Source organism: Calidris pugnax, unplaced genomic scaffold (assembly GCF_001431845.1).
Source record: "Calidris pugnax isolate Ruff unplaced genomic scaffold, ASM143184v1 scaffold18, whole genome shotgun sequence".
Lineage (NCBI taxonomy): Eukaryota > Metazoa > Chordata > Aves > Charadriiformes > Scolopacidae > Calidris > Calidris pugnax.
In genome coordinates this window covers 19,562,197-19,574,076 of record NW_015090812.1, presented here as the reverse complement: position 1 = coordinate 19,574,076, position 11,880 = coordinate 19,562,197, and the positions used below count along the sequence as shown (strand labels likewise).

Sequence of the window (11,880 nt, the reverse complement as noted above, 5' to 3'; positions counted from 1 at the left end):
GCACCGGCAGGCAGCCCTGGCGGCTTCTCCGGGGCAGCGGGACGGGCGCTGGGCTGGGGGTCTCCCGCCCGCCCGCAGCACGGCCCTGCCCGCCCCCTCAGCGCCGCTCCCCCCGACGGCAGCCGCCCGCCCCCGGGGGCCGGCCAGGACTGCAGCCAGATCCAGAAATCTGGGATAACCGGTAAATATGTCAACGTACGTAACTGTTGTTATGCTTTAAAGGTTTCAATATGACTCAGGCACCTAGACAGCTCTTTTTGAGACTTACTGCAAGTTTGTTTTTAGAAAATCTTTGTAATTTCAGCATTTGAAGTAATTCTTTGAAGTAAGCTCGCTGAACACAAAGTTCACTTTGTGAAGAACTGGCAGGTGTCTCACTACACACACACGTGCACACACACACACACAACCCCGTCCTTTCCCCCAGGTTACTGTGCTCCATGCAGCACCTTCCCTCAGCTTTCCCCTGGCAAACCTCTGGACGTTGCTGTTTGTGGAAACTGTTGTTAAGAAAAACACATACACCTTTGTGGTGATCTGGTTTGGATATTTTGTTTTGAAAGCTCTTTATATAAGGCCTGTTTTGACAAGGCTTCTGCCTGTGGTAACGCACTTGATAAAATACAATGCAATATGAAGACCAGTGTTGTCCATCTAACCTGTCACCTGTTGAGTTAGCAGTTTATTGTGTTTCTATTAAATATGTTATTGCTGAAGTGCGATTGCCTCTGCTAAATATAAAATGACAGATTCTGTGTGGCATTTGGAACGGCGACAGCTCCCCTCGCACGTAGGGTGGTGAGGGAAACAAACTGGTGGTGAGTGCTGAAGCCTCTTTCCTCCCAGGAATGGACCTGAAACACCTGTGTTACCTTCTCTGTTGCTTGACCACCTCCTTCCTCTTTTCACACGTTGTTGCTGTTGTTCTTGTGGTGACGATACTTAGCGCTCTGTTTGCCTTTTGGCACAAAAGACTGGAAGAAGGTAGTTGTTTTCTGAATCCATGAGCATCCACGAGCAGTATCACCTAAATTGCGCTATCTCGAGAAGAAGAATGAGCACATGGGAACATAGGAAAGTTCTTCACAACAGGAGTTTGTCGCACTGGGTGGCGGGTATTAATATGAGCTCGGCAGCTCTAATGAGGATATTTGAATGATGGGACAATAACAAGAAAGAGACAAATATGATGGGTATAATATAAAATACCCTATGGCCATATTTTGTAATGTTCCATGCTTTTCTTGTCTTACCTGATGGGGTTTGAGTTTCAACAGAAATTGCTTTAAGAGGAAGGGAAGAATCTCATTTTTTTTCCCCAAGTCTAAGACCTGTTAGGGATCTGTGGTACGATAATATATCTGAAATCCCCACATCAATATTTTATTTTTCTAAATAAAAAAAAGTTTGCCATCGTCACAACAAAGATTCTTCTTGAGGTGAGGATTTGGCAAAGACAAGGAACCAAGGCCTCAAAAGGAAAAAAAATCATGACATTATCTTGACATCCTGAAAATGTCTTAATATTTTGAAAACATCTTTAGCCACTTAGAAGGACCTGTGGAAAAGTAAGAGAAGTTTCCTAGAGTTTGAGGCTTACAGAGAGCTGCTTTCTCCATCTTGGAGAGAGTGTGAGAGACAGTGTGCCACTGAGTGACAGCATCGGAAAGATGGGGAGGGCTAGCAAGGAAACACAAACATACAAGATATGCAAGATTTATTTTTATCAACACTGTGCACATGTCTTGGAGAGTGGAGGAGCCACTGTATCCTTGTTATAATCTCTCATCATATCACAGTGACTGCTTTTACTAGCTTTGGGCAGCAAATGGAGAAGGAAAACTGTTCCAACCACATCTATACAAATTCTGGAAAATATTCTGGATCGCTGCCAGAATAAAGGTAAACCAAGGGCCACCCAGGGGTAAGACACTGTTTTACTATAAAGTAATCCTTAGGCTGGAACCCACAGAAGGGTGCACATCGCCACTTCCCACCACGGCTGAAGGAACTGAAGATGCTTGGTAAAGCTCAGTACTGGGGCCATAAGAGAAGAACAAACTTTAAAATGAAAAAAATAGAGTACACCCCCTCCCCTCATTTTGGCTATGGAACGTGTTAGTCTGGATTTAAAGCAATAACCTGTTTCAGAATTCCATGTCCAAATATCAGATAACTGGAACTTCTGGGCTTCTTCCCATGTAAAGTAGCATGCAAGTTAAATCTGAAATGCCTGTATTTTATATAGACTACGTTTTAAATGCAAACATGTATAAAAATGCTATCATGTACAAAACTCCAGTCAGCTATCCTTATGCTATGCATTAATTCCAGAGAACAGCTGGAAATCCCTTGGAAAGTTTGATGTAATTACATCTGACTGTAAATCTTTGACTGTTTTAATATACTCAGGTGACCTAAATAACATTACACAGAAAATAATTTGCATTTAAAGTAATTAAGAAAGAGTAATTGTCACAAGATTACTTTCTCTGAGAAATTACTGCTCAGAAAAGTCCTGTATGCCTTGTTCGACAGCCATATTCTTTGTATTTCCACATTGTAAATACTCCTTGGTGAATTGCAATGAAAGCTTGGCTTAGCTCAGCTTCTCCTGGCTCTGTGGTACTGCTTCTTGGTTGAGAAAACTGATCTGACTCTCAGTTTTTGGCATCTATGCTTTACTTTTACAGCTGATTCAAATGTGCCCACTGCTAGTTTAATGGTGACTTTTCTTCATGATGAATTTCTAACATGCTCAACTAATTTACAAATGCAAGGGATATGTTGCCAATTGTCCTTTCAAGTGTCTCAACCAAACAATCTTTCAAGAGCTGTAAATGAAGATGGTGGGAAATCCTGTCAGCAATTCAGGCGAGGTTCTCCTTTGCTCTGGTGTTGTGCCAAGCAAGTTGTCTGAGCGTGGTCAGCTGGCTTCACGTGTATTAGATGAGGGGTGTGATCTCATTAAAGCATTGGATTTATTATCCACTAGTGCAGATCAGCCATGTTGTTCATGTGCAATAGGTGCCTATTCCTTTGCAATTTTCTCAGGGCTTCTGGAAATGAGCAGCTAGGAGTTTGTAACAGGCTGGGTGAATTGTGGCCAGTTATACTGGTGTGGCTTGAAAACAGCCATTACGGCCTAAGGAAATCTGCCACTCAGTTTGTGGTTTGCCCATGCTGAAATATGTGTGGGACCTGCTTTTTGAAGGTAAAATTGTGATGGTTTAGAATAAGACCCTAAAAGAAGGCTATTTGTGAAAATTGCTTGGAGAGGTGTTCGTGAAATTATAGTTTGTATTAAATCTTTTGAAGTTACCCTTAATTTAAGCTAGTTGCAAAAAGCCATTGAGCTGCTATGTGGAATCAGGTAGCTACAATAATATGGGCCTTCGCCACTGGACAATCATTGCCCTAAACAAAGCTGCATAAAAAAATACAGGCAGCAAAGTGAAGCTGGGAAAATACAACACGAGGAGATAAAGATAGCAGGGCAGGGGCACTAACAGTGTCATTCTGAGAAACAACACAGAGGAAAGTCTGAAAGCCAAAAGAGGCCTGGGATCATGATGACATAAACCATCTCAAATTGTTTGATTCTTTATATATGTGAAGAAACAGAATTCTATGCTTTTCTTAATAAATAAAACCATGCAATTGTATTCTCAATTTCTTCTTTTAACAAAGCATTCCATACACCAGCAGATTTTCTTTACCCTCTGGGATGAAAAAAGACTAAAGGTATAAATTGCATCAGCAGTTCTTATGGAGAGTGCATTCAGCAGCATTGCTGGACTTACAGGCAGGGATAACATCTTAGCTAACCTCCAGATTCAGTCAGCCATAAGCACGCTGTGAACCTTTTTTTTCTAACTACCAAATTGATGCTATTTTTAAAAAAACCCACATACAGATTATTTTCAAATGAAGACGTTTAAGTGTAGCATTTCATTAAAGAAAAAAGTGACAACATATACTTTAGCTTTCTATTTCATCTTAAATCACATAACTAGATTATTGCAGTATTCTTTAAATTCAGAAGTCCCCTTCCCAAATGGCAGCGAAAATAGCTTTTCTCGTGACTGTTTAACTTCTAAGAAAGCTACCTTTTTTTGCTCTTTTATGTCAATCCTTCCCATGCACTGTCATCATTTTACCAGGGTAATAGTCTATTTTCTTTCTTCTTTTTCCCTTTCTTCAGTATTTTCTGTGATTTCCTTCACCAAGGGAAAAGTACTTGATCCTGCTGATCAGGACATGACGCCTTGAGCAGTGCAAGTTTTGGGAGACAAATGTAAACTAAGACTTAAGAGCTGGGGGGCAGATCCCACACAGTTAAATTTCTACTTAAGGCTGAGTAGGCTTTGAAGGTGGTTTTTTTTCCTGTGTTGAGTAATGGACAAATGCTGTGTCTGTATTTACAGATACTTGCATTTGATTAAGGCTATGTAAAAAACAGGGGTAATGTAGAAAAAATTCACAAATAGTTTGAAGGCTGGAGAAAAAACCTTTGTAGCTGAAGAGCTCATTATGATTAACATCAACAGTGACCTCACTGCAGAATACACACCCTAATACAAGTATTCTAGACCAATCTGTTAGCATACAAGGTGATCTAATGATCTCTTCTGGCTTAGAAAATGTGACTTTAAAGGAAAATAGCTCAGCTTTAAGACTGGGAGCCACCTTGTTTATTTATCGGTGATGAGTTCAATATGGCAAGACTCCCTGTGCAGTTTTTGCCCTACACCCAGTCTGGGCAGGTATTCATGAAATTAAAGAGCTGGAAACAGAATAATCCTGAAGAACAATGACTTGTGGCTGCTTTCTGGCCTGAAGCTTTGGGTTTCTGAAGAAACATAAATGACCACCCCAAGAAGGGTAACTCTGTGGTGTTTAGGGAAAGTTATGGGATATCTAACCTGCAACCCCACACCAAGCCTATCACAAGTATAGAGTCAAGCTTTTCAGAGTTGTTTGGAAGGAAAGCAAACTTCCTGTTGGAGGGGGAGCTCAAGCTAAGCAAGGGAGCTGTGTAGCACCATAGGCTTCAGCATGCTGAACTATGCCTTTGTGGTTGAAATAATGAATAGCAGAAATGTGCCTCTGCCATAATTTTTCTATACTTCTGTAAGATCATGCTCTGCTTCAAAAGTTTTCCTGCTGCTTTAGAAGTTGCAGCAGATGAAACCCATATTTAGTATTAATTATTAAAGAAACACAAAGGAAGAAAGAAATATTCTCACTAGGCAGAACCAGCTCCTGTGGTTCAAGGACCAAGACAAAAGGAACAAAGACAGAGCTGCTATTATTGAAAAGCTTTACTTAGGACCAAAGACGCCTTGTGTTCGGGGGCAGCCCTACAAAGTGAAAGAGCTGCAGGTGAAAAATGGCATCGTCAAGCCATACCGTAGGTGGTTGTCACATTTGCTGTTTTCTGTATGGACACGCTGGTGGTGTTTGCCTGTGATATTGCCATTAGGGAAGGTGTTAATATTTGTGAAAAATAGCTGTGCAGTATTTTTATTACTGCAGCAGGACTTGGCTTTTCTGTTCCCTCTTTTCCTGAGATTTCAGAGAGCAGCTGAGTGAGAAAAGTGGAAGTGCAGTCCTGTGGGGAGAAACAGCAGGAACTACCATACCTGGAAGAGATGTCTTTGATATCTTGTTATTTAATTCATAGCTTCATATATCTGCTATCTCAGATGTAAATTTCTTAATAGGTGTCATCAGGTTGTCTGGAGTCGTCACCTGTCCTGTGACAGACTCGGGGCAGAATTAAAAGTGCAGATACATGTCAGGCAAGAGCTGCATCCATCCTGATCTTTTCTGAAGCTAATGATGTGATGGAGGTGCAGTGTCCTGAAAACAATGAAGTGAGCATTACCAACAGAAGAAAACTATGAAAGAGAGAGCCTGAGAGCCAACGAGAGAATCAAAGAATAGCCAGAGTTTTGCAAAGCGTTACACAAACTTTGCTTCATGTTTGTTCTGCTGAGGTGTCACAGTGAAGTGTCCTCTCTGTTTTCTTCTGCCCCCTTTGTCTGCCTTGCCTCAGTGTACCACGGTGCTGGCACTTTCTTCTCACCCTACAGCATCTGACACTGTCTTTGATGTCATTTTATAAAACACTGTTTCTGTGATTCTTTATAAACTTTGCATCTTTCATTCTAAGGCTCAGTGAAATGGCTGTAGCAGTGTTGTATGTGTGGAGACAGGAGCAGCAAGGTTTGAACAGAAGTAATAACCAGAAAAATTGTGAAGATATATGAATAGTACTTCTTCATATCTATGTTTGAGTGTTACTCCTTTGTCTTCTGTTACATTTCATCCATTGCTATCTATTGGAATAGCTTCATTGCAGGTGTGTCCTTTTTCATAAAAAATCTCTTTCAATTAATGTTTTTTTATAAATGTAGCAGTAAAGTCTTGCAGGATTTGAAATGTGCAGCCATTATAGCTGCACATTATAGCAGCAAATAGCTCCTCCGGTGAGCATATTTGTTCCTCTTTCATTCAATAGAGCATGTTCCTTTACTCTAGATCAGGGTTTTTTTTCGATTCGTGGCATTATTTCTCTCGGGCTGATTAAATGAAAGAGTTGGTAGACTGCAACATGGGAAAACAAAAGAACAGCCTCACTACTGTTTGATTTCAAGGCAAAGGCACTTTTCATAGCTCTCACTGTGGCTATCAGCTTTTTCTTTTTTTTTTTTCCTTTTGTATGGTATTAAGACAGTAGAAGTCTCTATCATGTTAAAAAAAAAAGAGATAAATAAGAACACAAAAATTACTCATTGTATATGATGAGTAAATGCAAGCTCTCTGGATTCTGCAGTAGATATCTTGCTTGGCTCTTTGCTGTTCATTGTAGCTGTTATGTACATGCTAACAGAATCAGGAAAGTCACACACAAATATAACCAATGATGGCTCTGAGGAGCTGAATTAAAGACATGAATTAATTTTCTTCTATCTCATGCATCATTAAATATTGCTATTGTACTGTCTACTGATTATCTATATTATACCTGTCACCTGATAGCAACCACGGTCGTTATGGTAATGTCAAGATTATAATTATAGTCCCTTCTGCAATGTAGTCATACTGTGCTAAAAAATGTATCTTTGAGATGGTAGCGTCCCATGCTTGGTCTCACCCCAAACACAAATACTTTTTGAAATTTTTGAAGGGAAAAATATTTTGTTTCTGAGTTAGTAACATTTAAGGAAAATTACATACTTATATGCACATATATTTGTATATAATTAAAAAGTACCTAGCCTTTTGAACTATGACTTTACTTCATTTGAGATAAGCAAAACTTGTCAGAACTTCTTATGCCTTGCCAAACATCCCTTCAGATGAGTTTGTGAATTTAAGAATATAAAAAAATGCAGTTATTAGTCAGAGATCAAAGAAATCACGTGAAGGCTTGTTTGGCAGCATTGTGAGGTAGATAAGCCCATACCCTTTTGCAGTTCAACAGGTGGTACCCCAGGCCTTCTGGCTGTGCCTCCTAAGGTCTCTCTGGGGGCAGAGGCTGGTGACCTCTACTGTCCAGAAGCTGATCCAGGAACCAGAGCCAAGACTCCTGGGATACACATGTTTACAAGACTGCAGGTTGTGGGTGACAGGTAGGGTGTCTTCCCAGAAGCTAAAATACATGCTTGCCGAGAATGATGTGATTTCTGTAGAATGTAAGGGCAGAACTCTGAGAACAAATTTTAAGTCATTATCTGGTATCTTCTTCAGATTTTGTTACTATCTTTGGTCTATTTTCTTTTGGATTTGGGAGAAAATTGTTCATTTAATTCTAAAAAAAAGCAAAACCATTTGTCTCATAAGTATACAAATGTATGAAGCAATTCTCTTCCCAAAAGTGAAAACGTTCTAGGGAAACCATATTGAGGAATCTGTGTGGATGCAACTTGGGGAGAAAATAGTTCAAAATAAAAACCCACAACATGTAAAACTAAGGGTCTTGTAATCATTACCTCATTTAGTAACATCTAACACTATAAATATTATGTTAACTTAAGGAATAAAATAGCTTCTTATATGTTAATCTTATCTGTAATTTGAAAATAATTTTGATCACCATAATCAGGATAGAATAGCACATACACATTTTTATCTTTAAATGAGATATCTGTAGAAATATTGCGGTGTTGTTTTGTTCCTTATTCCCGTTACTTATTGGAGTTGGTACTATATTGAAATACCACTTTTTAGGTGTCTGATGCTGGTGGGTGCTGCTAGGGGTGAGGGTTGCTGTTTCTGTGTTCTCTTTAGGAACTTTTTAGGCTGCTAGCCTGCAGCCTCCTCTTTTACAATGGCTACTACTCAGTAGCATGTTTGTCCTCCTATCTTCACAGACTTAGAGTGGTTTATGTGAAAAGAAATAAGGGCAATGGAATCTCAATCAGTTTGTTAATTACTTAGGGATTAAGGCTGCCTTATACACTAATCATTTAAGAAGTTTGGTTGATTAGTAGAATTTCATGGAAAATCTTTATCTTGCTATTGAGTCTGAAGTGAGAGTTTGAAGACTCGACTGTTTTACTACTGGGCATTAGCAGCAAGAATTTCGTGTAATGATGGCAGTGTATGGAAGTGAACCATGCTCCTGAGACACAGCAGGAAATCTCTCTTCTAACAGTAAAGAGTATATGAGTGAATTAGAAAGAAAAATTAAGAAAACTAGATTGGCTCTTGTATAGTCCTGGCTCACCAGAAACTGCCAAGGATGTGAGCCAGACGCAGATGTGGAAGGGTCTTTGTCTCCTCTTTTACTGCAACATTTGTCATGAGGTTATGTCTTTGTTAAGGGGATGGGATTGGTTGTATATTTCCATATAGGTAGGTCCTGCATATATTGCAAAAGCGAATAAAACCCAGGCATCTTTGAGTGGGTCTTAGATTCCAGGTGTATACAAGGAAATCCATTACCCAAAAAGAGTTGCCATTTCACATAGCCTGTTACAAGGATTTATGGTGGACCATTTAATGTCTGCTCTGCTAATCTCATAATAAAGGAAGAAGACACAACTCCCCTCCTCATATGAATGAAAAGTATATTTCTCTAGCTTACTTCCTTTCTTACCACCTCAGGGAATCTTCCAATTCTTTTCAAATATCCCTCCTTCGGGAGCAGGGATTAAGAGACAAATGCCTTCAGCAATGTGAGAGGATTCAGCCATGTTGCCCTTGATGTCCTGTGAAGTGTGTATTAGTATTGGTATGGTGCCAGAGCTTTCACAAAAGCACAGGTAACTTGCCTAGAGCATCAGTATGGATCTTGATTTTCCATTTTGGAGGGAAGCAATAAGACCGATCCCAAAGGAAAATACATAGTTTTGTCTCCCATTTTTGAAGGGATGATCAAAGAGGAGTTTATTGAGAGGCTTGTTGAGTAATTTCTTCCCCTTATTCAGCTGTATGTCTACATAAATTTTCAAGACTATCTCAACAATTGTATTAACACTTGCTCCCTCGGCCTCCTTTTGCTACATCACACAATTGTATTCAGCACAGAATTACTGAGGTCAGGAAAAGAGAAGCTAGATGGCACTATGGTCCAAAGAGACCATCTGCTGCTGGTGAACAAGAGGAAGCCGTGCAAGTCATCTGGTTTAAATACCACTAGAATTTAACAGATATCAGCAAAACCAGGGTCAGAATTCCTGAAGTGGAATTATGGAGAGAACAGGCTTTCCACTGATATAATTATTTAGCTTTTTGGTTTTTTATCATTAGCAGACTTAAACATATAGACATGAAAGAGATTTCAGATGTAAAATGGCTTTAACATTGCCTACACAGATAAAACTGTAAGAAATCAGTTGTGCATCATTGCCTCAACCTAACTTAAACATATTTGTGTTTTTTAAACAAACACTTAAATACTTTTGCTCAAATACGATAATATGTATGGAAGTAGATAAGCAATGCACCACATCTGTGTAGTTAAAGAAAACCGATACTTTCATCTTATTGGGTTCAGGAAGCTTGAGAGAAAAAATTTCCACCCTGATCAACTCATGAAACTTTTCTTTGCTTATTTTTTAGGACAGAGATAGAGGGACCTGCACTGCCAAAGTATAAATTTTGCACAAGCAAATACTTGGGGGAGTTATTATATGACACTCATTAATATATCTTTATATGCATATATTTCAACTTTCATATGTCAATTTTCCTAATCTTGATTTTTAGAACAATTTTTTTTACTCAGTTATACTGGGTTTTAGTTAACTAATACATGTAATTCATCCGTTATTTTTTTAATCAGAAATAAAAATCAGAAAATAATATATTGGTATCGTTTTTATTAAAATTGTAAGGTCAACCAAAACCTTTGCCTCACCTATAATTAGTATTTAAGAGTGCAAGCGGGCAATTTAAGCTTGAGAATTCATTAGAAGAATGTCAAAGTTATTCAAATGCAAAACAAATAAACAAAAATATCCCTAAGCTTTAGACATCTGGGGAAGTCTTATTTAATAATGAGTTTAAAGAAGGACTCAGCATTTGAAAGTGAATAAAATCCAGGCAGCCAAACAACTTGGTGTCTTTAGTGAAGCCAGCCTCTAGGCTTTTTAATTGGTATACTTTGCTCATGAGATGAGGGGGCCTGCATTGCACACACTGTGTTTGAACCAAGGTCTTTTGCTAATGGAAGTGTACTTTTTTTAGAGGAGTTCAACAGTTGTTGGTTTAGAGATGAGGTGTTGCTATATAAACTGGGAAGTTACAGAAACATGCATCTGTCACAAAACAGATGCAATAAATTAACTATTTTGTAGTATTTTATCGTGGCAGAAGGTAGCCATGGGATACCATACTAATCCTTCAGGGTTCAGTATGTCATTAATGTGACAGTAAGGGTTATGGATGGGCTTGTAACTAATCTGGAAATGCTAGAAAAGCTTCAAGGTTAGTGGCTGGTAGGGAGGTGCTTGAGGAACTTCTGGGGAACCTCCAAAAATGAGCTAGCGAGATGAAATTAAAATCTTAATATAATTACAAAATTTTAATGCTTACACAATTGCAAATTTGCATATGAAGAAGGTGGGTGAGGCAAATTCATAGAACCGCAGTCCTACAAGGACAGTGCTAAGGGACTAGCAGCTGGAAAAGAAATAGAGCTGATGAGTAGGAACGAAGTTGAGAAAATGGGGTTGGAAGGAATGGGAGCACAAGATACCTGCTTGGAAATGGTAATGATATAACAAACATAACTGAGAAATACTGGCAAGGAACTAGGAAGTTTACCAAAGATATTTCAAGAGAGGCTAGGAGAAAGGGAACCTGTAAACAGAAGGCATAGTGGAAGAAGGTGGTCAAAAGTTCTGTAGAAAATATGCAGGGAAACAGATTAATGGGCAGCAGGATTGGAAATTTGAAGAATCAGGCTATTAGAACGACCATGCACTGCAGTAGCAAAACAAATATCCCTTGGGCTATCAAAAAGCAAAAAATCAATTACTTTTAACATGGCACTTTGTTTAAAAATAAGAAAAGAAGTGAAATGAATTTCACAGCAATTATTTTTAAGATCTTCCTCCCATTTCAGGTTACACTGAATTTGTCAGCTCCTGTTTTATTGTGTATTTGATGACTCAGGAGTCCTTTTTACCTCCTGCTAGGAGAACATCAAGTTTAAATAGGAAAAATTATGCTTCCCAAGAGGTGGAAAACATAAAAGCCCTCTATGACCTAAATGGCTACCTGGAGGGATTTAGGAAAAAATTCAAAATAAATTATAACAAATTACAAAATATTTTCCTTCTATGAACAGGTGAAAATCTCTAGTTCCTATTAACACCTTTTAGAAACACCAGCTACTTGCTGATCTGCCTCCCCCCCCCCCCC

The 11,880-nt window shown here is 39.0% G+C and overlaps 1 protein-coding gene across 1 annotated transcript in view; it reads left to right on the top strand.

Moving 5' to 3' along the window:
* The window catches only part of GPR88 (G protein-coupled receptor 88), a 26,563-nt gene that overhangs the window by 2,385 nt on the left and 12,298 nt on the right, over positions 1–11,880 (top strand). Inside the window, exons 3-5 of the mRNA XM_014938965.1 lie at positions 11–181; positions 5,220–5,413; positions 7,493–7,640. Coding sequence (XP_014794451.1) covers positions 11–181; positions 5,220–5,413; positions 7,493–7,640 — 513 coding nt within the window. The remainder of the gene's footprint in view (positions 1–10; positions 182–5,219; positions 5,414–7,492; positions 7,641–11,880) is intronic.